This window comes from Poecilia mexicana, unplaced genomic scaffold, assembly GCF_051168715.1.
Source record: "Poecilia mexicana isolate PSO_F unplaced genomic scaffold, ASM5116871v1 scaffold_8, whole genome shotgun sequence".
Lineage (NCBI taxonomy): Eukaryota > Metazoa > Chordata > Actinopteri > Cyprinodontiformes > Poeciliidae > Poecilia > Poecilia mexicana.
The window spans coordinates 3,887,846-3,914,611 of record NW_028263377.1 but is presented as its reverse complement, the minus strand read 5'-3'; the positions used below and the strand labels follow the sequence as shown (position 1 = coordinate 3,914,611).

At 40.6% G+C, this 26,766-nt stretch overlaps 1 protein-coding gene across 1 annotated transcript in view; it reads right to left on the bottom strand.

Annotated features, from left to right (window-relative positions):
• Positions 1 to 18,766, bottom strand: part of LOC106917916 (uncharacterized) — a 56,683-nt gene extending 37,917 nt beyond the window's left edge. Inside the window, exons 1-2 of the mRNA XM_014987222.2 lie at positions 18,307 to 18,766; positions 1,254 to 2,795 (exon numbers count right to left, since the gene is read on the bottom strand). Of these exons, the coding sequence (XP_014842708.2) occupies positions 1,254 to 2,795; positions 18,307 to 18,724 (1,960 nt within the window). The 5' untranslated portion in view covers positions 18,725 to 18,766. The remainder of the gene's footprint in view (positions 1 to 1,253; positions 2,796 to 18,306) is intronic.
• Positions 18,767 to 26,766: the final 8,000 nt, after the last annotated feature.

The following is a 26,766-nucleotide window of genomic DNA, read 5'->3' as shown; positions in this document are numbered from 1 at the left end:
CTGGAGGAGAACCTTCAAGCTCCCAGTCCTCTGGTAGAGGACCCGAGCTCAGAGGATGAAAGAGAGACCACCCGCGGAGGGTGAGAAGGGACTTCAAAAAAGGAAAGTACAGAGTAAACAACTGTCCTAAATCAAAGAAATTTGGTGTCAAATTTGTGTTGTGCAAGTTTGTCCTGTTAATTTTTAGTTTTATTTCGCTATGAACATTTTTGAAAATTTTAAGATTCAAGTGTTCTGAAGTTCAACCATCCTAGCCACATCATTGAAACCAGCGTTAGAGCTCCATACTATGAACTGGACAGCGCATCTCATCCCAACATCATCAAACTCTGCCCTGTTCGGAGGTGAACACAAAGTTTTACACTTTAAAGCTCAGTGTAAAACTTTGGATAATTCAGGCAGAGAGAGTCATGATATTTCCCCTCAAGGTGAGTGACGAGTGACTGCTGGAACCAGGGAGAGATGCAGGTGTTTGTTTGGCGTCTTTATAAGGAATGGGAATGCAGGCTTGCACACCCACCTCCACATTATTAGTTTGTGACATAACAGCTGAGGTGATCACGAGAGTACAGCAATGATGAGAGAGGACAGAAATCACTCAAAATAAATATAAATATTAATACCAGTTTAAGTTCTGAAGACAACCTTTACCACTCGTTTCAGCCTCAACATCCATGTTAGCCTCCATCATGACCTTTCGATCATCAGACATCTTGAAGCTGAGACAGTAATTGAAGCTCAGAGTGTATTTTAAGTGAGACAATAAGAAGACCAGAGAAATATTTCCTACCAGGTAAAAGAATGAATGTTTTTTGAGTATATATTGATGTTAATCATACCTGGAAATTACTAATCAAATCACAAGCAGCTTTCATGTGCTGCTTAATTTTTGAGGACAAACTCTCGTTTTAGGCTAAATAAATGAAGTGGAAACTGCTTATTTGATGTTTAGATGAATGTAAAGGGCTAGGGGAACACATTTCAAACAATGTCTTTGTGTGTGTGTGTGTGTGTGTGTGTGTGTGTGTGTGTGTGTGTGTGTATGTGCATGTGTGTGTGTGGGAATAGAAACCATGACAGTACAATGGGTATGAGGTCAAGGTTTGTGTGCTAACCCTGTCTTTCTGTCAGTCTTCAATATTTTGTGCAAGTGAGCATCCTCGTGCAAAAAACTGACAGAAATTCCCTGTGCAACACACACACATACACTCTGCAATCATACATATGTGGACAGTCTCATTTTCCTGTCTTACCTCCATATTTCTTGTTCCCCTCCTTTCTCATGGTGATGGGTGTGTCCTTGGTGGGACAGCCAGAATTAGGCGACAACCCAGCAGTACGTTGGGTCGGGTTTGGGGTTTGGACTGCGGGTCCTGTGGTGGTGTCAGTTGTGACAGGCCAAGAGAACAAAGCAATCCTTTGTAAGATCAGGTCCACGCTCTCTTTTTCATCACATTCGCTATCTTCCAAAGATCCAATAACTCTGGAGCTGAAGGTGCTGGAAGAACTAAATTGACTTTGGAGATTGGAGACCATGTGTCCAGCCTGGGACTGTGAGAATTGATCCCTCTGAAGGCTCTCAGCTGAGGATAGAGCAAAGGACGCAGGAGAGCAAGTCTTCTCAAGAGCAGTGACTGGATGTTGTGAGGGAAAAGGAGAGCGAGGAGATACGGGTGAACGTGGGTAGTTATTGGGTCTAACTGGTGTGTCAGAGGAACTGTCTAGGCTGCTGAGAGAGGCTGAAGGGCTGGCAGATGTGGATGGAGGGCTTGGGTTGTAGCTCTGAAGGTCATTTGCGCTCTGCTGGGAACGGTTTGACGCCTTTGGGCTCCTCAGTCCCACCTCTGGCTTGGAAGGGGAGGCCGGTGAGACGCTGCTGACCAGGCTGTCCAGATCCAAAGGAAACTTGTTGAGACGTGGAGGTTCTTTGGCTTTGGGCTGCGGACTCTTGACGGCCCGAAGCCGCTTTTGGGAAACTTCTTTTGATCTGCATTCTTCAAAGGAGTTTCCACTACGCAGACCGTTCCAGTTAAAATTTGCATCAACATATTTCATTCCTGGAGACATGCCGCCACCACCACCATCTCTTAGAATTCCCAAGTTCCCCTCTCCTGGAAGTTGGTAGTCAAGAATTGACATGGTGCTGTGGTTTAACACCTGAGGCTCTCTCATATCCAGCATCAGCTCAGGTCCTTGGTTCACCTCCGACTTGAAAACACTTCCATGTGAGGAGAACTTCTCCGTATTCGCTTCATGATGTTGTGACCAGTTGAGCTTAGATCCATAGTACTCCCTCTGAGGTGGAGGGCTGTGATAGGAGGATAGCTTGTTAGCTGGCATGGTATGGCCTCCACCAGTAGAGTACTCCAGGCTGGACGTAGAGCTGTAAAGGCTGTCGTTGTCACTGCCAGGCCCTGACAGTGTGGAGCAGAAGCTGGGGTTCAACCTGCTTTGGAAGGAAGCAGCTCTGGTCACAGAGGAGCTGGAGTTGGGGACGACTGGCCTGTTCATGGTTCCTCTGTTGAAGGACAAGCTGCTGCCTACAGCGCGGCTCTTGAGGACGGGACTGAGACCGGAACTCAGACGTATGTGGGAGTCTGCTGCAGAGACCGTGCTATTGTTGTTGCTGACGGCAAAAGGAGGAGACGGGCCACCTCCTCCTGGCCCCATGGTGGGTTTGTTGTGGTTCAGGATGAAACGGGAGGAAGACGGGGAAATGGAGGCAGAGACAGAGGAAGCTGAGGTGACAGATGTCATGTCATCCATGTTTTCATCATCGAACGATCTCTTCAGTGCTGCAGATGGAGACAAGGAAGATTCAGGTCACAATAAAGGTCAGTGGTATGAAACAGATCAGATCAAATCAGCTCAGCTAAACTGAGACTGGAGAGCCCAGAAGGGATATTTTGATTTTTTTTTTTTTTAATTGAGATGAGCAAATGTGGTGTTGAAGTAAGTTAATAGAAAGGTTTAGAAATCCTTAGAGAACTGAAAAGCAGCAGCTAGTCACACAGATGTACCATTTCAGCCGGATTTCAGATATTTAATTATTTATTTATAAAGATTGTGTTGTATAAGTGCCCTTTATTCACAGTAATCAGACAGGAAATGGGCTGAAGTAAAGGGTCAAAGTAGAATGGCTGCATTGAGGACTAAAAACCTGCATACGGTCACCTGCTCTACCTCTATGCTCTATACCTCATTAAAAAATTGCAATTTGCAAATATTCATATCTGATGTTTAAAAGGTTAAGGACTAAAACCTGGATTTAATCAAAGCCACAATATTCCCAACCTTAAAAAAATTATTTCCATTGACAAAAAGTTTGGACAGTAGCCCAATATTCCTGATATCAGTTTATTTATATTGCGTTACTGTTAAAATAGCAGAAGGTAAAAAAAAAAAAAAATCAATTATTCTGCAAAGTTAGCATTTAAACTACTAAATGTGGTGGTATCTAAATGTTTGCTTAAGTCTGATTTACTATAAGATAACAGTAAGAGCTGGTCTAGATAACATTATTAGAACTAATAATCAATACTGTAGTTCTTTATCCAGGTGAAATATTTGTGCCTTCACACTGACATAAAGGAGATTATTGATGTTGTATTGAACAATTTGTCATTTTCTGTGTTGAGTCCAGAAAACGTATGTATTTTTATATAAAGTTATCAATCTGTCAGAATCTCATGGTGGTCCATCCCTAATAAAAGAAAAATGCAAGTGAGCTTCCCACTTTCCAAAGCTTCCTCTCCTGCCTCTCCTTCTTAAAACTCATGTTGGAAAAAACATGTACTTCAACACAAGTCCATCCATCCATCCATCCATCCATCCATCCATCCATCCATCCATCCATCCATCCATCCATCCATCCATCCATCGTTTTCCGCCGGCGTCAGGTCGCGGGGGTAGCAGCTTAAGAAGGGAGGCCCTGACTTCCCTCTCCTCAGCCATTTGTTCCAGTTCTTCAGGGGGAATCCCAAAGCGTTCCCAGGCCAGCTGAGAAACATAGTCCCTCCTGTGTGTCCTGGGTCTTCCCCAGGGCCTCCTCCTGGTGGGATGAGGCCAGAACACCTCATCGGGGAGGCATCCTAACCAGATGCCCGAGCCACCTCAACTGGCTCCTCTCAATGTGAAGGAGCAGCAGCTCTACTCTGAGTCCCTCCCGGATGACCGAGCTTCTCCCTATCAGGGAGAGCCCAGCCACCCTACGGAGAAAAAAAGTACTTTATTTTTGAATATTACAACTTCCTGTGGAGACATGGAAAGTTAAAATAACCTCTTGATTGGATTACTTCAAACTGAGTTTTGCTGAACATCTTGACCAACATAATGTCAATTTCTGAGTATGTTGTTTAAGCTTCAACTATTCAGAAAGCTTGAATAAATGTTTCCAGAAGAAACCAGTTCATTACGAGTCATTGGTTCAGTCATGTTTAAGAGCTAAAGGCTAAACTCCAACGTAGAGTTCACATGTAGCTGTACCTGTGGAACCGCAAAGCTCTGTCTGTTGGCTTATGGAGTGTAGACGCCTGCCCTTCTATGGGAAAAGTGTCCCCTTCTACAGAGAAGGACACACACACACACACACACACACACACACACACACACACGCACACACACACACACACACACACACACACACACACACACATTCCTTCTTCCTGTAAGCACAAAGGGCAGATTGAGGTCGTCGCTGCAGTCAGAACATCAAGTGGGGGGTTTCATTACAAAAATCAGCCATTGCAATGTGACACACCATGAAAGGATGTGGGGGTCGGGGGTGGTAGAATAAAATACCAACCAAGACTTGGCTCATTGTTCAGTCAATTGACCACTCATATAGTAGAACTCCTACGGTAGGATTTAATTTATTTCTTTGTAGAACAACAGCAACAACAAAACAAAGAAACTGAAGCTACATTTTGATGGCAGATCTATGAAATAAGTAGTGCCATCTTTTCCTCAAAGGCATCTTTTAAAGGGGCAGTGTTATGTGTTTTTTAGGCACTGTGTACCATTTTCTATTACAATCAGGTAACTATATTACCTTCTGTTACAAAAATGCCATATCTATCAAATATGACTTAAGAGAAATTTGACTTTGTAATTTGTTTCCTTGAAATTTGGTCTCTGTCTCTTTAAAAACTCCTGCTCTTTCTGAAACTCAGCCTTCAGGAAGTCATCACAACATGGCTCCTCTATTAACCCTTTTACAACATCTTTACCAGTGTTTAACTGAGAAGTAGCTCCTATAATGAACTCAGCAGATGCTCAGTCCAACCAGGTGTTTGCTAATTACTGCTGGCTAGTCTGAAGGAGCTGAGTTGGGGAGTGGCAGGGAAGGGCTGATATGTGAGCCGGAGCCTCAGAAACTGCAGCTCCTTGGAGGAGTTGCTTCTTAAAGGAGGGGCTAGGTCCATCCAAGCGTTTTACACAGCTGAATGGTTCCCGTGGAGAATAAAGGATTTTCTCAATCATGCATAAAGAAATCAAAGCAACACTCCAGATATGCTTTCAATGAGGCAATAACATTCTAACATGATGTAAATCATTGAAGAAGGCTTGAGATGGGAATTGTTTTCAATCTATAGAGATTAAAAGCTGGAAGAGACAAACCTCAACAAAGCTGCAGCTTTAATTGTATTATTTGTAAAACATATTGAAAACCATGTATCACTTTCCCTGCACCACACAATTAACCTCTGTTTTTTGTTGCGATGGTTGTGATGAGACAAATTATGGCAAAGAATGAGATAAGAGTCGGCTTTCATTAAAAGCATTCTTACAGAAACACAACGCTATTTCTTTAAGAACAACACGTCAACAAGTGCTAAAGCAGTGGTTCTTAACCTGGGTTCGGTTGAACCCCAGGGGTTCGGTGGAGCCTCTGCTGCGAAGGTAAAGATGTTGTGATGACGCGCCCCACTTTGCCATCACTTGTTGCAGAGGATCACGTTACATTGCTTGGCCAATCAGTGCTGCGGAGGAGCACTGATTGAAGGAGTTCCACTCTAAGCATGGATTTGAACTTGTGTCTTTAATTACTTCAGCAAAACTCACCGTTTTAACCAAATTCTGTAGCTTTCGGTGTACTTCTAAATCTGCTCCTTAGTCGCATCTTTTCGGGGTTGCTACTGTCTCTATGGGGATGGTAACACAACTAATATAATTACATTACTAAATCAGAATACTGCAAAGTCTTTATTATTTATTATTAATGTTTCATTATCTTAAGAATGTAGAGATAATTAAATGATCTAAACAAGACCTTAAAGTGGTTCCAGTTTCTCTCGATGGCCAACCTGTTGAAACTGTGGCAAATTTTAAATACCTTGGGTCGTTCCTGGACATTCAGCTCAACTTTGCTGAAAACACTGACTATATTTTGAAAAACTGTTCTCAGAGACTCTACCTTATAAGAAGACTTAGTGATCTTGGGGTGACCCAACTAGACCCTAGATGGGTCACCCCTATGACTTGAATTTGGGGGGGGAAAAAATCATATTTTATTTATTACTACAGAAGGGTTCAGTGAACGTGCATATGAAACTGGTGGGTTCGGTACCTCAAAAAAGGTTAAGAACCACTGTGCTAAAGAATGCTGTACCACTTTTATTCATAAGAAAAAAAAAAATCCTTTTGTTAAGCTAGTTTCTGCTTGGATATCTTTGTGATAGAAATAAAATAATAATTAGGTGCAATGAAGCCTAATTTTAGCTAAATAAAAATGAAACGCATGTTCAAACCTGAGCAGCTGCTGTATGCCATATTAACGAGCAACAATTTGTGTTCGAGGCAGTTTATGTGCTAGCTTCAAGAGCTATGCTAACAAAACTAATGACTGGTAGCAGCCAAGCCTTAAATCACACACCTAGCTGCACAGCTATTGGCCCTCAGCTTCTGCAGGCTCCAGGCAGTCTGAGGATGTCTATGTGTGGACTCGACTTGGCTCACCCAGGCTGCAGGCCCAGACCTGCCCTCCCTGCAGTAGATAAGACGTCCTGGTATCAGGTAATTGCTGGCACCATTTCAAACTCTGCTGAAATAATTACCTGTGACAGTAATGTTCCTCATTTCAGCTCCGTTTTACCTTTTACCTGAGCAGACCCTGTTAGACAATATGTCATCTGTTAAAGTCAGCGCCTAATGTTGTTTCTCTGTCTCTTCATTATCCCCTCCCTCTCACACACGCACGCACGCACGCACGCACACGCACACACACACACACACGCACACACACACGCACGCACACACACACGCACACACACACACACACAGAATACCCGAATAGGGTTGTCAGTCTGTCCATCCTCCTGCAGGTTGTTTCACCTGATTTACATGTGTTTTCATTAACTGCATGCATGTAGAAATCCCAACTTCTATGAACTTTATCCTTTAGTGTAATGTTGCTGTCATATTTCCTGACACAAGCCCGGGCTATTTAATAAAATCGTAGGAATTTGTCTGGTCCAATACCAAGCATTCCATACTTGACAGGTGAAGAGTTGGAGAAGGTGTTACTCTGCCTTATCAGTAGCTGCCTTTCCATCACAAATGTGTCCAAATCTTTGTCTAAATTCTGCTAATGTTGAAAAATACAATTTCATAATTGTGGTGTTTTCATTACATAAGAAATGAAATTAAAATCACATGTGATAAACCATCAAAAATCATTTCAGCTTTGGATGTAAACAGTTACATGAGACATATTCATAATTCAGCCATGGTGCTCATCATCTATCAGCCAATCAGAGGAGATGTCAGCGTCTTATTCAGGCATTGGAGGGACAAGTCCTGCCTACTGGGGAGCAGCTACATATGAGGTGTTTTGGGAAAATTGTAGTCAGTGATTTTACATAAGAACTGTGGACCCATCACATTATGAAATGTGATGCTGTGGAGCCAGTTGCACAGTGTTTGAAAAAAACAAAACAGAACATCATCCTAATACTACTTCCTGTTGTCTTTAATGTTTTTGCCAGTGGTAACATCCAGTTGATGCATCGTGTGATGTTAAAAAAAAAAGTTTCCATTGCAGTTTTGAAATATACATCTATTCCCATACGGCTGAAAAAACATTTCATCCCACCACAAAAACTTTTTACCAGACAAATTTAGTTTTTTTCTAAATTGGTGTGTTCCCATTAAGCAAATTTATTTTCATAATTTCAACTTGCAGTTTTATGGTTAATTGAAATGCAAATATTGAGGTCAAAATCACCATATCTGATGTATAGTAAGAGGAGATTGTACAATATACAAATTATACTTTCAAAGACTGGTATGAGATTAAATATTCATTATTGTGCACAGGTTAACTGGTGAACTGCTTTAACCGAAAACACCATCAAGTTAGTCATTTTTGTTCATAAACGTAAACAGAGGGAAGTCTTCACTCTGCTCCTTGATCATTGTCAGGGTTTTTATATGAAGTGGAACTAAAAAAACATCTCTTGAATTGAAACCACTTTCACTGATCAGACATGATAGCACATCCTGCAGACGCAGGGTTGGATTGGGATCTGGGGAATTTGGAGGCCAGGTCAACTCCTCAACTCATTCTTGTGCTTCTCAGACCATTCCTGAAGCATTTTTGCTTAGGAGTAGATTGCATTATGCTGCTGAAAGAGGCCATGGCAATGATTGCTATTAAATGGTAAACGTCAGTGAACAGCCATATGAATGGCAGAATCCGAGATTTCCTATCGCATTGATTTCTTAAAGGGGCAGTATCATGTGTTTTCCAGTTATAAAAATCATCTTATAGCACAATCAAGTAATTATGTTACCTCCAGTTAAAAAAAATCCTGTATATATTAAATATGACTTGAAAGAAATTTGACTTCACAATTTAAAACCTTGAAATTGGGCCTTTGTCACTTTAAGACATGCTTGTTCTTTCTGAAACTCTGCTTTCAGGAAGTTATCACAACATCACTCCATCAACTCTTTAATAATGTTCTTACCAGTGTTTCACTGAGAAGTAGCTCCTATAATGAGCTACTTTTCAGCAGCAGTTCTACCAGGTGTTTGCTAATTGCTGCTGGCAAGTCTGAAGGAGCTGAGTGGAGGAGTTACAGGCCAGAGCTGCTCTGTGAGGCAGAAGCTCGGAATCTGCAGCTCTGAGGAAGAGTTGCGTCTCAAAGGTGGGGCTACGTCCAACCGTGCATTTTGCACAGCTGAATGGTTGCCATGGAGAGTAAAGGATTTCTCAAACATACATGAAAGAATCAAGGTGACACTGCAGGTATATTTTTGATGAGGAAATAAAACTAAAGGCATACCTAACATTATGTGAACATGTAACATTAAAAAAGTTTATTCTTTTAAGGAGTTAAAGTTATGGGCCTGCAGCCACAGCATTCAGACCTTCTTCCTGCTCCAGTTCTGATGCTGACATGCCCATAGTTGGTGCCTTCTGTGGTGGACAGGGGTCAGCTATTCTGACTGGTCTGCAGCTATGTGACTCAAACAAACTGTGATATATGCTGTTTATTGTGACACATTTCAGAACTCTGGAGTCAGACTCAGATGTCCAAGATGAGGAAAAACACATTTGTCCTCAGAGCAATGCATCTCCTGGACTCAGATCTGTCCTTGCCTAAACCTGTTTCTCTTCAATAAAAATGTTTAATTCCTTTTTTTAAAGCATTTTCCTTATTATTGCACTTTTTAAAGTTATTTCTATGTGCTCATGTGTCTGTACGTACTCATGCCGTTCTCTGCACCTTTTAAATTTCCCCTTGGAGATTAATACAGTTTTAAGTTGAAGTGAATTGAAAAACCAGCATCAACATCTTCAGGAAGTTAAGCTACATTAGCATTAGCTATGGGAATTGAGAACTAGTTCTCAGTAAATGAGCTGATACAGATTTTCTAATTAATCTCAGTGAAAACTTACTCCACCTTTCAATATGAACATACAGTGAACCATGAGTCTGATGGCAGTTCATGTAGTTTAGATTCAAATTCTGTCAAGATGATGTTAGATAATCTACATGTGTGGTTTAGAGGTTAAAAGTTAGCTGTAGTTTTTCACCACAGGCTAATGCTCTCAGATACTGGACAGCACACTACGGGCTTTCTGCTGTATTTGGTTTAGTTTGTTCTAACATGGAAAAAATAGTTAAATAGACTAAACTATTTTACCACCATGTGTATAGACATATTGTTCAGTTTTGTTCAACCTTAACTCCCATATCTGCCTTTGTAAGCCAGGTGTATCCAACTATGAGAAGATCCCATTCACACCCAGACAACACTGGAGAGTGTCATGATCCGTGCTTCTGTGTAATTATTTTTAGGGTTTTCTGTGTTCAGTTTTCTTCCTGTGAGTCTCTGTTGTCTCTGCGTCTTCCCCGTTGATTGCTTCCTAGGTGTGTCTCATTCCTTGATTACCCTCCCTGTGTATTTAAGTCCACCTGTTGTCTTTGTCTCTTGTCGGATCGTTGTCGTACATCTTATGTCTAGCTCTCCAGTCGTCCTGGTTAGCCTTAGCTCCTGTATTCAGACTCCTTGTTAGCTGCTACCGGTTATTAGCTGTGTGCTATTGTTGCTGCCATGATGCCTGACTGGACTGTTTTTGGGCTACACTCATTAAATTCATCATCATCATCTGGGTCTCCTGCGTTCATCCTCACCACCTCTCAACCACCACACATGACAGAGAGAGATTATATGTTCCTCCTGGAGCAAACGGCTGCACATCAACACACCTGGGACTGTCTGCTAAGTAAACGGTCCAATCCATGAAATGTGGCAATACATATTAAACATCCTGCTGAGAACAACCAGTTATTACACACTGAGACATAAGCTGACTTTTCTCTGGTGTCTGTGATGTGTACACTCAGCTTGACATTATTTCAGTTCAACATATTTTCTGTACTGTGTATCTGCTTAATGATTGACAGACGGACAGATTTTTTTTAACTCCCAGGTATCATACAACCTTACAATCCCATGCAAAACTCCTACATAGCCATCAAAGTTAAAATGAGAAGTTTCTAACAGTTTACTAATTAAGAAACATGGACTGCATTTACACTTAATAGACTTAACTGTAAATGTAGAGAAATGCTCAGTTGTAAAAAAAAAAAAAAAATGTTTAGGATTTACGAAATCTGACACACATCCTGAGGGAAGGTAATTAGGGTTGAAGCTGGAGTCCTGGGAATGAAATGAAATGAAATTGCAGGTAATGTTTGAGCTGGTGGTCCCATGTTTTTCCCCACTGCTGCCTCCACCCATCAGACCAGGCTGCACTCAGGGAATGGAGCCGTGCTGCTGTTGCATCCTCAGGCAAGTCAGCCCAGAGCTATAAATGACTCTCCAGAATCTGCATATCTTCACTAGATCTGAGTGGGAAAGATAGGGGGAGCCACCAGGAGAACATCAACGTGATGCAGGCGGACCCTACACATGAACATTATCACCATCATCAGTGCATGCCTCCTGTTTACAGCCCCACTATAGTGTTAGGGGGTGCCTCACCCCTAACATGGCACCTCTCACCCCTCTTTGGTCCTCCAAATTGGTTTCCAGTTTGGAAAATAACATCAGAACTAAATCACAACAGCAGTCGTTTAAGGCTAGCTTAAAGCTGCAGAATGTAACTTTTATAAAATAAAAAATGTTTTTACACAGTTGTTAAAATTATCATTTTTGTCATGACAGCTCCCCTGCCTTCTCCCAGTGTTTCCAGTACTATCTGCAGAAATACACCACTCAGTCAAAAACAACCAATCAGAGCCAGGAGGATGGACTAATGGACAGATTTTAGTTTTCCACCCATATATCATCTATACTAGGGGTGCTCAAGTCCAGTCCTCAAGAACTACCATCCTGCAGCCTTCAGATACTTCCTTGCTCCAACAAGGAGCAAGGAAGTACAATGCAGTACAACAGTACAACACACCTGAATCATTTGATTCAGGTGTGTTGGAGGCCTGTTCAGAGCTGACCCCAGTCTGTTGGAGTAAGGATGCATCTAAAAGTTGCAGGATGGTAGCTCTCAAGGACTGGACTTGAGCACCTCTGATCTATACCCACTTGTCCTTGCAGGGTTTCTGCCCTAGACAGATTGCCATTCCATTACGGGGCAACATTGACACAACCCTGCAGCACCCACACCCAGGGATGAGTCCCAGTGAGCAGCTGGATAGTTAGATTGCATGTGGGAGACAGGAGTTCCTCCGTCTGATGGTCCTGGACTTTGGAAGGAGCAGCCTTCCTCTGAACAAACTTCTCTGGCTGCTGATGAACGTGTGCAGAGTGGCCACCATTGTCCAGAGCAATATCCTCCTCTGTGCCACAGTAGCCAGACAGTCCAGCCTGGAGCTGACCGCTGAGTCTGCCCAGCTCATCAATTTGTCCAACTTGGAAAGGTCTGCCTCGGAAGTGGCATGTTGCCCCATAATGGAATGGCAATCTGTCTAGGGCAGAAACTCTGCAAGGACAAATGGGTATAGATCAGGGGTGCCAAGTCCAGTCCTCGAGAGCTACCATCCTACAACTTTTAGGTGCGTCCTTACTAAATGAATAAATAAGAATTAATTTATTACTAAGAATTCTTGGACTGGGTCTGTCCCTCCCAAAGCCGATCACCAGCTGCTTAATGTTGGAGGGATTGAGCTGCACTGTGTCTAGTGATCTCCCTTCACTATTTCAATTATCTGAATTTCTGCTTGAACTATTATGCCTCCACCTGTGTTGCCATATTCCATTTCCTGTTGTGCCTTTTCTAGGTGCACTAGCTCCTTCTAAATCAGAGGTGTCCAAAGTCGGTCCTCGAGGGCCGGCATCCTGCATGTTTTAGTTCTCTCCCTAGTTTAGCACACCTGCATCAAATGATGGCTCGCTAGAAGGCCTAAGGAGAACACTGACTTGCTGAGGAGGTTGTTACTACCACCAAGGAGAGAACTAAAACATGCAGGATGCCGGCCCTCGAGGACCGACTTTGGACACCCCTGTTCTAAATCAAACCATTTACATACCCAACACTGGTCTAAGCTGGGACCAAATTTTGTTCTGATTCTTCTTTTTGCTTTAAGGGTAGTGAGTTAAATTATCTGCTAATGCCATCTATCTGTGATTTTAATTTCACATCTGCAATCTTTACCTCATCTGTTTGGTCTCTGGGGACTGTTGAAGTTAAAGTAACACATGCAAGTGTGAAGAAATGTATGCTGATTGCTTCAACTAACAACATAATTATTCCCTGCAATTACTGACCAGTGAACTGGTAAACACTTATGACAAGAACTTCAACCTGCCAAGTGGAACAACTTTAAGGTGGAGGAGTTGAGTCTGGGCTTGTTTATTTCAAAAGATTCACCTTTAGCAGAACCAGAGCGTAAATAAAACTTGTAATCTGTGCCCCTTAATAAAGTTTACACACGTGTTTCTCCAAGATGTCAGACTTGACTGACTCGTCATAATGTAACCATATTTATTGCAAAGAATTCTGTCTTCTGCTACTAAGAATTCCATCAGTTATTACTATGAATCCCTTCCTTTCTTATTCTTTGTAAAAAAGAATTCCATTTTTTCTTACAAAGAACTCCATTCTTTGTTACTAAGAATTCCATCATTTTTACTAAGAAATTCATCATTTATTAATAAGAATTCCTTCCTTTAATTATAATTCCGTATTTGATTACAAAGAATTCCGTCCTTTATTACTAAGAATCCCTTCCTTTACTGATAATTCCAATATTTATTAGAAAGAATTCTGTCGTATATTACTAAGAATTCCTTACTTTATTAAGAATCCCGTCCTTGATTACAACAAATTCCGTCCATTATAACAAAGAATTCCATCATCTATTACACAGAATTCCGTCTTTTATTAGTAAGAATTCCTCAGAGTTCAGTCATGTCTAAACAATCGGAGTTTGACCCACTTTTTGAGGTGTTCCCTATCAGCTTCCAACATCTTGTATATTTTACTTCTAGCCTGAATACAGACCTGCTTTGATCTGAACCTTTATGTATTTCAAGAGCCACCACTAATGGGCGTCATGGTAACGATGAGCTAGTTTGCCGTTTTCTGCTTAGCGATGCTGCTGGTGTCATGTCGTGGGTCAGGAGGTGCAGAGCATCTCGTCTCATTCAGCTTAGAGCAGCATTTACCAACACCGTTCCAAAATGTTAAACACCACATTGTGCATCCTGCATTGTATGATCTGCTCTCAACATTCAAAATGTTATTGGAGCTGTAATAACATCACAATGCAACACGCAGGACTTCTATAGTTTGTTTTTGGTCCAGGTCTGTCATCTGTCCCACCCCCATCATTTCTGTCCAGAGGGACACCGGTGCGACTTTGTTTACAAGTTAAGATCCACTTTTAAAAAAATCACAATATGAAAGCTAACTACAACAAACAAAAACAGTCAAGACCGCTTTTGTTCCAAATAAACGGATCAAAGGACGGGAGCTCTCCAAGAGGACTGAGAATCTTTGAGAATACCAGGTAGGAAGATACAAATGTAAAAAATCTCAACACCACTGAGAGTAGAGTACAGATTGTAAAGCTGCACTTTAAAAACAGTGCTAACTTAATAAAATTGGTAATTTGGGAAAAAATGCTATTTCTTCTAGGCCAGTGTTTCCCAACACTGGTCCTGCAGACACATTGTCTTGCATATCGAAGGTGTTGCCCTGCTTTACGCCTGATTCAGCAGATTGCAGTTCAGCAAACACCCATCAACTGAAATCACCTGGGCTGAAGCAAGGAAACGCCTAAAACACGCAGGGCAGTGCGCCTGGAGGACCAGGGTTGGGAAACACTGTTCAAGGCAAATGAAAGATGCAGAGGATTTCTGCCAGCTGTCCAGTGATCGCCATCTACAGGTGGGAGAGGGCACAACTACAACTGCGACCTTTATTCTCCAGAGCAACAAGTAATGTACAATGTGTCATTTCACTGAAAGATCTTTAAACCGTATGGATGTTATCTCTGAAACATCTTGGTACCTTGGTAACAGATCCACACCTGTTGCCTATCTTTGTCCTTTATCTCCACAGCCATGCTAATGTCTAATGGTGGAATCATGGTGTCAAATGGATCAGCAGAGATCCTGTCTAACAGTTTAAAGTAATTTGTTTAGAGGCCCAGAGAAGCACCTGTCTACACAGAAGAATGCTGAGGACCAGAATCAAAGCAGTGCAGATTTTCTCTTTTCTGTCTTTGCCGGTGTCCCTGCAGGGCTGTGAGCCATGACTGATAACCCTGAGGAAGAGCAAACTATTTAAACTGGGGCGGTCTCCTCCTCCTCTCTATATGTGCTTCCTCACTCTGAGCAGCTCTGGTGTCCATTAATCATTTTCTTGTTGTTGGCCTGTTATTTAACCGTTCCAAGCTAATCTGTACCTCATACACTCTGTTTCAACAAGGCTGCTAAAACTTTTTAATAACGCTGACAGCAGCTCTGACATTTGATGGATTATGGAGAAAATTTCAAAGGTGATGGAGAGAGGCAGAGGCAAGAGGAAGCATGCTCATTCACAGCGCTGCAAGCAGAAATCCATTCAGTGTGATTATGAAAGCTCCATCACATGACAGCCAGAGCACTTAATCCTTGTTAACACTGCACTTAAAGACAGGACTGTTCTGAATGGAAGGCAGATACAAAAGGTGTGTAATGTCAAGGCTCTGTTGAATTTCAGTAATTTACCACTATGTGCTGTACTTTTGGTATTCAATTTTAATTTTTAAACTCCCTGTTTTGTGTCTAAATCTGTTTCATCTTGAATGGTCCTGTACATGAAATGTGTTATTCAAATTAAACTGAATTGCCTAAGAAAAAGACCCTTCGCTGCTCCAACGTGCTGCCTTTATTTAATCTGCAGGAATGAGAGAAGACAAGTAATGGCAGCACATTTAAAGGTGTTTTGTTTCAAGCATAATTGCTTTGTGAAAGCTGAGGATACCCCATGAGATGCAGTGGTGAGAAAATTATCTGCAAAACAAGGAAAATAAAGCACTTTCATGGTGCTCTACCATCAAAGTGTTATATGGTAGAATTTAGTCAAAAATGGTAGAATTTAAACATTCTGGGTGACCTTTTCTTGCATCAGCGTAAAAGTAACACAAAGTGTCTGGAACAGCCACAAGCTCAGTGGTAATTTTTACATGAGTAGAGACCAAACTGATAAAAAAAAATCTATTTTTCCAGTAATGTCAATTTTGAGAGGCAGGTCTACCTAACAATTTCAGAGCAACATCACATAATTCCCTGCCTTTCTACACCTGATTCAGCTGATTGCAGTTCAGCAAACACCTGCCAATTGAAATCACCTGGACTGAAGCAAGGAAACTCGCAAAACATGCAGGGCAGTGGTGAGAAAATGATCGGCAAAAATAAGGTGTCTGTGACCAGGGCTCACGGACTCTGCTGGGTCTGCAGCCCAGAAAAGGTGGAGCAGGTTCTGTTTGTCTGCTGAATGTTCCACATGTTATCAAGGGAAAAGATGTCTGAGTGGGACAGATTAGCACAGTCAGACTGCTGACAATAATTATGTAATAATGTTGTTCCCTCATAGTCAAGGGAATATTGAAGATGAAACAAATAAAATATAAATTAAAGACCGCACCATATGCTGTTGAAAACACACACAGACAAATTAAAAAAAACTTTTCTTGTGTTAATCCTCACTGACATTGTCCTGATTCTTTAATACTTATGTTTTTTCTTTGTTCATTATTGTTACACTTAGTGTTGTTGTGTGTGTGATAGTTTTGTATTTATAAAACTAAAGATCAAACCCCGTCCCGTATCGCAGAAAATGCAACATTTAACTGTCAAATATAAGAGTACTCCATATTTTACATGAAAGGTAGCAACCCCGTTGCAACTATTCACATTTTCCTTCCACAGACTAAATTTAAAGTGCCTATATGACTTGATTGGACTGTTACGACTTTAACTGAATTTTGAACCAGAATGACAGCATAGGCCTGGATAATATGGCTGAAAAATGTATCACAATATAAGCATTTCATGTCAGTAGATATCCATAATTGCTGAATTGATTTTGTTTAAAATATCTGAAATTCTGTCAAACCGGTGACATGACCTTTCCTGTTTTATCCACAGTTTTCACTAAATGCTGTTTTTATTTTACAACAGTTATTAGGCTCAGTGACAAAACCTGAAACTACTAGCACATTGTTGCTAGGTAACCAAAGATGTTAGTTGATGCCATAAACCTCGCTTTGCTTGCTGTGAAAAGCCTTTCCTCTGCCTACATCTCCCAGAATGCTGTGAGGTTCTGGATCAGAGTTCAGAGAATGTTCTATCAGATGTATTATCTATTGATATTGATCATGTCTACTGCTATATATATATATATATATATATATATATATATATATATATATATATATATATATACACGTGTGTGTTTTTTATTGTCCAGTCCTATAACAGCACACTGGACCCGAAACAATGAAGTGAACTGTTCAGTTACAGATTTGATGAAAACCTGGACTGAAACAGCTAACAAAGTCATTTCTTCTTCTGAAAATAAAAATGTTACTTTATTGTCACCAATTGGACCTGAGTGTGAAAGGTCAGTAATGAGTCAGTTGCTGGTTGGGGATGTTGGAGAGGCTGCAGAGAGCAGAAATGTCCGCATGGAGTTTGGATGTTTCTTTAAAATGTTCATCTACAAAACTCAACCACTGGGAAGTTCTCTGTAGTTTAATTTGAAATCCAGCATCAAAAGACACGTAGCATGTAGCATCAGGCCTACCAACACATGCTGTACTGTACGCATGTTTGTTCACTAAAGCACTTGTGTTGACTGGAGGGATTGCAGAGTTTTACCCCGAAGCAGGCAGGAAGCAGGCAGGAAGCAGTCACAGCAGCTCATTCAGAGCATCTGAAGATCTGAAGATACTCTATTCCCCACTCCCACAACACACTCACACACACCAGACAAGCCCTATTCATACAGTAGCCACATTCAGGTGAATTAAATGTTTTTCACATGATAGTTGAACTGCAGTCCTGTTACACTACAAGCCAGAGCAGGCTTTAGCTCTGCAGTCTGAAACCAACTGGAACTTTTTTAAGTTAGTGGATTATTTGGAGTAAAAAAAAAAAAAAAACACAACAGAAAATTGGCAAAAATTAAAGCTATCACAAAAAGTTAAACAGGTCTACTGTGTCCTGTTTTTTTTTTTTTTTTAATTAAAATAAAATAAAATAAAATGGATATACTCCAGGGTCTGTTTTACTGCGTTCCAAACTTTAGCCTGCAGCAAAGTAATTCAATATTACCGTCCCACATACCTTCAAAATCTGATAAGATCCCAGCGAGGTGGTCATTGACTGGAAGGTCCGACATCCTGTCTAATAGTTGCAGAGATTCCCGTCGCTGCGCTCCAAGGCAGAGGAGAAACGAAACGAGCTCTGAGGAAAACTCTGTGGCTCTCTGTCCGTCAGGAAATAACTCAACCTGGTCCGGAGACAAAATACTGTGCAGCAGATTCCTTCCCTCCAGTTCGGATCTCGCTGCTCTGTCGGACTGCTGGACCGTTGGAGCCCCTGCGTGGCTGTGGGCCCTTCCCCCTGCTTCATGCACAGGGAGCAGCCGGGAGGGATGGGAGGAATAGAGTGGGGGCGGGGGGATTGGGCGGACAGAGGGTGGGCGGAGCCGCATGCAACACCTGGAAAAAAAAAAAAAAAACTTGAGTGAGAACCCCTCCATCCCCCACAAACCTCCACCATGAGAAGGGATGTGATAGAAGAGGAAAAATAAATGATTGGAAATAGCAACAGCATGCAAGAAAAGCACAATGCAGAAAAATAAATGAATGAATGAAAAAACTCACAGCGTTTTACAAGTCACGTTTATTTGAACATTTAAGCAACGAGGCAGATCAAAGTACCTTATATCATCAGTCACCAATTAGGAAACATGCATTAACATTACATGTTATCAAACGCCATCATCAAAATCATCATCAGCTATATATCAAATATATTAATCAATGTCCCAGTTATCAAAGGAAACTCTAAGCAAATTATTTTGTCTTGATTTAAAGGAACTCAGTGTTTCAGCTGTTTTGCAGTTTTCTGAAAGTTTGTCCCAGATTAGTGGAGCATAGAAGCTGAATGCTGCTTCTCCATGTTTGGTTCTGGTTCCGGTTCTGGTTCTGGTTCCAGTTCTGTCCTTACAGCTGCAGGGATTTTGGAATGAATCTCCACCAGCTTTCATGTCCCTCCTGTAGACAACCGTCTCCTGCCGCAGGTAACATTTTGCGTTTTGAGTGTCTGATTAGTTTCTGAATCAACGTCCGAAACTTTGAACGTCTCCCAGAGTTCTGCTCAAGCCAACATCTGAACGAGGAGAGAGGTGAACCAGCTGCAGGTTCTTTGGACTTTCCATTTTGGCAAAAAGTGATAACAAACCAACTTATACAGGTTAGCAGTATATTTTATATATAGAATAACTGCACTAAATATCGACACAACAATGACTCCAAAAACAACCAGGAATATAGTTTAGATTATTTTTTGTCTTATTAGGTTGGAAACCATGTGCTTTTTCAAAATCAGCTTTATGGACCAGCGTTGTGTACCCAAACAAGAATTTTGACTTTGATTTCAAACGTTCATAGTGTAAAGACATAAACATATAAACTTTAGAGGAAATTAAGAAACTTTTTTTTTAGCATTTTCTACAAATAACATGTATCCACCCACTTTTTTGCAACGATTTTGTGTCTCAGTTTTAAAACCTAAAAACCGAATTATGATTCTTAAAACGTGAGAACACTTTCTCTATATAGTCTATAGACAGTCCTTTTTTCTGGGAATTTGAATAGAATATGTAACGATGAAAAAAGTGAAAATCGCAATTCTTTAAGTACAGTTTTAAATAATGTTTATACTCTTTCAGAGTTTAAACATTTTTTTATATATATATATATTAATCACAGCTGAGGTGAGGGAATCTGACCTCTGACCCCACGACAACCATCAGTCATGCACTGTATAAATCTGACCTTTATGAAAGAAGGGAAAGCTAATGCTGAAAGGAAACCCTGAGGAGTCTTGTGTCTGGAAGCCAGATGGAAAACAGAAGAAACATGTGAACCATCTGATCAGATGAAACAACATGTTGGCCCACATTCAGATGTCTATAGGTTGTCTAACACCAACTCTGCACATTATGCAAAAGTGTGGTGGCGGCAGCATCATGATACAGGGATTTTTTTAACAAGGATGCGGAAGTTTCTCAGAGTTGACGACCACCCTGAACATCCAGGCAGGATGTTTCCTTCAGATCAAAACGTTTTCATGTGTAAGAATGGCCTAGACTAGGTCCGGACTGATTTGTTTTCCATCAAGGGACTGCAGATGCAAATTAGTTTGTGCTGTAATCTGGTACAGCACATGGTAACATTTATGTTTGAGCTTTATTACAATGGAGAATTTGGGTCGAGGTAAATAGATTAAAAAAAGGCCAAAAACCTCAGAAACATTCTAGAAAAAACAGGGACATTTCTGAGCCACAAACGTAAAAAAAAAAAAAAAAAGAAAAAACTCTGAAATGTTCTAGAAAACTGTGTTTGGAAATTTGAAAATATTTGACTTTTCAAACTCAGAAAATTTCCAAAAGCTGAAAATGTTAGTATTTTGAAATTTGGAAATTTCTATGATTTTTCAAGAAAACTTCTGAGATTAATCACAACATTTCTGAGTTTTTTGACTGGAAATTTGCTCCTCTTTTTTTCCATATACAATGGCCCGCTTAATTGTTCCCTGTTAAGTAGAGTTGATTATTATTAAACTGCTAAAACTGACTTCCTGCTGAGCTCAGTAACAGACTGCAGTGACACTCACACCACCAAACCATTTTACTTCCACAGAGCAATCCACATGTAAAAAACCTCAATCATGAGCTCTGCTACAACAACGTTTCAGAGGAAACGTTTCAAATAAATGTAACTGCAGGAACACCCAGAGGTCTTCACTTTCACAGCACAGCAGCAAAGACCCATAATTTAGGCTTCCTGTGTGAAGGTCTGCTTCTAATGAGTCACACCAACTCTTTTCATTGTCATGTTAAACCTATACTCACCATATTTCATCAGAGTTCTCTGTTACATCACCCACACTGAGGCTAAAATGAAGCATTTGTGTCCTTGGTGCACCAGTCACTTCAGGTTATCTCTGTGCCATTTGATCTAAATTACCCTGGAATGCAGTTCACAAATTCTTCACCTGACAGTCTGCCACACACACACATACCCAGTGTAAGAAGACTCCTTCAGGCCAGCCAGAGCACGCATGAACACACACACACACACACACGCACACACGCGCACACTGAGAAACACACTCAATTGTCGTCTCACTCACAAACACAAATGCACCACTGGGAACTATCAAGCCCATCACAAGCAGAGATTAGGGATGAGTGAGACAGCAGGTTAGATGGATAGAATAGCTAACTGAACACCCACAGTCAGCAGCAACATGCAGCCACTGTAATATCTCTGTTTGTAAGATTCCTTCTCACACGCTCTCCTGATGGTAGCGAGGGTCAGGGGCCTCTCATTAGTCCTGTAGCTCTGAGCCAGAGAGGATTAATGTCACAGTAGCTTTCCCTCATCTGTGTGATTTGTAGATATGGATCTGTGTGCTGTGTGTGTCACGGGAGGTGGTAGAAACGAAAAGGGTGGAAGAAATGTATGACAGCGTATTAGGACCAGAGTAGATAGATTTTATTTTTTAAATAAAAAGGAGTACATTTCTGCCAAAAAACTCTAAAATTTTGAGATTCATCTCAGAAATATTCTAGAAAAAACTTAGACTTAAAAAACTTAGAAATTTCTGAGTTTCAAAAGTCAAACATTTTTGACTTTCGAAAGACTTTTCAAGCGTTTTTTGAATAACAGGCTAACAAGTTAGCAAGTTAACCTTTAATAATAAGTCATTAATTAATTTCAAATTAATAAAACAAAAAAATCGCAATGTGACATGAATGTAACATGCAACGCAACACGCAACACATAATAGAAATGTAGTGGAGTAGAAAATACAGATTCTGAATGTAAAAGCAGTGAGTACAAGTCAAAAGTTCCCATCATTAAATCTACTGTACTTAAGTAAAGAATAAATACATGACACATGTACTTAAGTACAACCAAGAAGTTCTTCTGCTTCTTTCCATTCCTTCACTGGTGTTTATACTGAACCTCAACACTAATCCACTTTGAAGCAAAGTTATGATTGGAGCAATTTGATAAGAACTGCTAAGACAGGCTAGCAACCAGTACAGGGTGTACCCCCTTTCTGGCTGGAGATAGGCACCAGCACCCCTCCTGACTCTACTAGTGACAAGGGTGTACAGAAAATGGATGGATAATAAGAACTGCTGAATGGGGAGCTTCTGCTCAAAATGCAGCAGGCATCAATGCAAGGACCAATAAGAGTGTGAGAGTAGGCACAGTGTATCTGATTACATCATGTAAAAAGTATAGCCAGTCTCCTCTCTTCTCCCTCTGGCCAATACTGAGACTGTAAAGTATGTTTTTATTTCTAGCCGTTTATACTACTGTAACATCGGCTTTCTGGTTTCCCTACAAACAATCTGTCCAGCTTTCACCTTTTACAAAACTCTGCTGCTCCTGTGCTAACCAAGACCAGAAGACAAACTCATCTCTTTTAAAATACTCATCTCTTTTAAAATCATTGCACTGGCTCCCTGTACGTCTCAGGATTGATTTCAAGTTTCTTTTAGTGGTTTTTAAATGTCTTAGCGATCTTGCACCATCCTGTCTCGCAAAGCTGCTATTAACTTAGACCCTGAGGTCATCTGGCACCGGACGAGCAGCTCAAGACTCCTGAAATGGATCATCATCAAGTCTGAGAAAAGAATTGTTGGATGTCCTCTTGCTTCCTCCTTGGACAACACTAACAGCCGTATTTTGTCCGAGGCAAAAAAAGTTACTAGAGATGTCATCCATCCTGATTCTCATCTGTTTGAACTGCTGCCTTCTGGTAGACGATACAGAGCAAGCAGGACTTTAAGGAGTTTTAAATAGTTACTGATAGGGGTCTCAAAGTAGGTTGGCTTTTTATTAGATTGGTGTATGATATGATTTTTCCCTTTTGGTCTTATCATGCTTCTTTTTTTTTGTTTTGTTACACATGTACCCATTGTGATTCATTGTGAATCTTGTGCTGTAGGCCCAATGGCAAAATAACAGAAAGGCTTTTGACTTTTTTTTATTTTTTTATTTCTGTTCAGTTGCTACATTTTCCTAATATTTGTGTGTTTTTCAATGTTTTTTTCTTTATTTTGGTTGGGAATATTTATTTCAAAAAGGCAAAAAGGCAAGAAGCATTATTCAAAAAGGAGCAGGTAGATACATGTATCTTCTTGTGGGTTTATTGTTTATGATTCTGTACAGCCCTTTGAGCTGCTTTTAGCGTGAAGGGTGCTTTATAAATAAAATTGACTTATTGGTAGGTTGATTGATTTTGCAGCAATTTTTGCCTAAGGACACGCTGTCAGTGAGAGGCTGGAATTCACATCTTGACCCAAGTTTCTAACTGAAAACTGTCTGCCATCCACATGATTTACATCCTCATAATGTAAGGTTCATATAGCTAACCTGGTGAAGACTTGGAATAAGATTGCTTAAAGGGAAGAAGCCAAACAGGAGGAGACAGTCTAATGATCTGGGCAATGTGTGCGAACACAATTACTTGTGTTCATTAATTTCTGTGGTTGACATTAACTTAATAACGTCTTTAACTCACGTATCTTCATTAAAAGTACTTGTCTTATTGTCAAGTACTTGTCTTTTAGACAGTAACACATTTAAGTCCCCGTTTACACGACAACAATTTCGGGTGAAAACAATAGAGTTTCGTTGTGTTTGTAGTGTACGTTTACACGAAAATGGCGAATATTTTCTCTGACAACGGCACAGTTTGAGAACGGGTTAAAGAGTGCAATGTTTTAAAACGTACTGGTCTCCGTTGTCTTGTACAAGGAGTAAATGGATCTTTTCTGTCAGGGAATCCCTAGATCATGCATAGTATGACGCAAAACATAGCTGCTTCCTATAATCCACAGAAGAAGAAGAAACTACTGACAATGCTGGTGTTACTACAATTCGTGTTTCCCCATCAGATACGGTTCCCTCGGTGTCTCTTCACTGCTCCGCACAGCCCAGGTGGAAAAATACACGTGTGCTTGTTCAGCGCTCATAGCAAGCGCTTGCTTGTGAAGCGCTCTTATCTAGAGAACTACGGACACCGTGAAAGCTCAAACTACGTGTTTCAGGAAAGTTATCTCACTTTTTTTCCAACTGCACCCTAATCAGACGCACATAGTGCGTGTTTTCCTCCAATATCTGGGGGAATGGTACCTGATGGGGAAACGCGAATCGACGTGCTTTCAAGTAGATTTTTAAAAAACAAAACAAAACAAAAAAAAAAAACAACAAAAAAAAAACAACACATGCACACTTAGTTTCAAAGAACAAAGCACCGACTAGTGGCGTGGCGAGAACATTACCTTTTCGATGTGTACCGTGTGTAAACAAAGATTGTAATTAGAACGTCTTAATGTAAATGTGTGAAAATTACATTTTCATTGGATCATTGTCATGTAAACGGGTCTAAGTTTGGATTTGAATGATTACTGTAACTCATAGCGATAGAGAGCAAGAAGAAAGCGCCCATTTTCATTTAGCACATGCTAGTAGCAGACACAAAGGATCAGCACTTTTACTGTTACAGTTACCGTTCGGAAACTACCATAATCAATTCAGTTAAATCTAAACTTGGCAAATTTTTCTTTTTTCAACCCTAATAAATGTGATATTCAATTGACCTGTTTTGACTCAAATTTTGGGTGTCCGCCCCCCTCTGCTGCGTGCTGCATCGTTGTGGAAAACCTGGAGCGGAAGAGATATCTGCGGCTTATAGCCTGGTGCGGCTTATAGTCCGGAAAATATGGAGTATTTATTTCATGCATAGTGTTATTTCTTGGATTTTTTCTGTGAAGAACCCAGAGAGGGTTATTTGATTGTGCTTTCTGGAAAACAAGAAATTTTTACATTTAGGCACTCTTGCAATCGTCACACTTTTTCTGTTACAAACTGACTCCGGCCCCCCACCAGAGAAGGGAAAAGTTATGTGGCCCTCACAGGAAGAAGTTTGGGGACCCCTAATGTAGAGCCTTGAGAAAAAACTGAACATCCCAATCAGTCCTTCATTAAGCAACAGCGCTCCCTGGTGGTGGCTTATTGGAGTGTTTTTTTTTCTGTGGTTTCCAACCCTGGTCCTCAAGGCACACTGCCCTGCATGTTTTAGGTATTTCCTTGCTTCAGTCCAGCTGATTCCAATCGATGACTGATTAATAGGGTTTGTTGAACTGCAATCAGTTGACTCAGGCACATTAAAGCTGGGAAACCTCTAAAACATGTAATGTGCCTTGAGGAACAGGGTTAGGAAACACAAGTCCCTTTTTAAACACATATAGCTTAAGACAAGTATGGAGCCCAGAGAGCCTGTCTGGTGACATGGGAGAAAAAGGTTAGTAGCCAGGAGTTTCTGTAATTAAGTTGTTCTCATAAAATATTAAGTTGTACCCATGAATTAAAAAGGTTGTTCCCACAAGTTAAAGTTGTATCCACTGCGTGTCACCAGACGAACTTCGTAGACGAGAGATTTATTCCTAGATATTTCTTGGTCTCACTATATCAGTTCATTCCACTGAATTCAGTTTCTTATTTTATACTTACATTTTATTCTTTATACATTTTCATAGATTTTGTTTTTGTTTTTGTCCTCCTCAGCTTATCTCATGTTTATTAGTCTCCTTCCCTCAGCCTGCCTCTTTAGTCTCCTCACAGCTGCACCCTGTTCCCCCCCATCAGTCATTCATAACTTGTCTAGTTTTTTTTTGTTTTTTTTTTATTCATTGTATTTATTTTGTCATGCATCATTGTATAGTGCCTATTTTGCATAGACTTACAAGGTATTACACATCTTATACATTTAAAAGGAAGTGAAGAAGGCCACGGAACAAGCTTGCTAATGAAGCATCATTTTTACCTTCAGGAAAATAGAATTTTTAAAATAAGCTGGGTTCATTTTTGCTCATGTTCTCAATAAAATGATCTATTTCATTTTAAAGGCTGTGGCAGCTGCTGTTCAGCATATTTAACAGCTCCAGGTCCTTCTTACTCAGGATGTTAAGGCAGGAACATCCAATTTGTTGCATTAATGCTCTAGATCAGATATTCATCACACTTAATGACATATTTCTTAAGTCTCTCAATGTGATCAATAGTCTTCAAAAACCAAGGTCTTCTTTACCTTCAAGTTGAAGGTAAAGTTGAAGGCTTCAACTTTATTTAACTGAAAAAAATTATCCTTAAAACTCGGTTCCAAGTACTCTGCAGTTCCATGACTCTCGTTTGATTCTCATACTTCCTAAATCCCATAAACATATGTTCCACTGTTTCCTCAACACTACACAGTTTAGGAAGCTTCCCCAGAAGATTCCAGTGACTCAGAATCATCCCTTTGCTCCGTATGACCTCAGCATTACTCTGAATGTTGTATCAATGTTTTGCTTTTCATCCATTATCCCACTAAAACTGCTACTGTTGTCTGGTTATAGTCAGTTCCGTGTTCCATGTTCAGCTAAGTGAGTAACACATATGCTGTGTGATTATCAGCTGCCACCAGCTGACCAATCCTGCGCCGCGGGGAGTG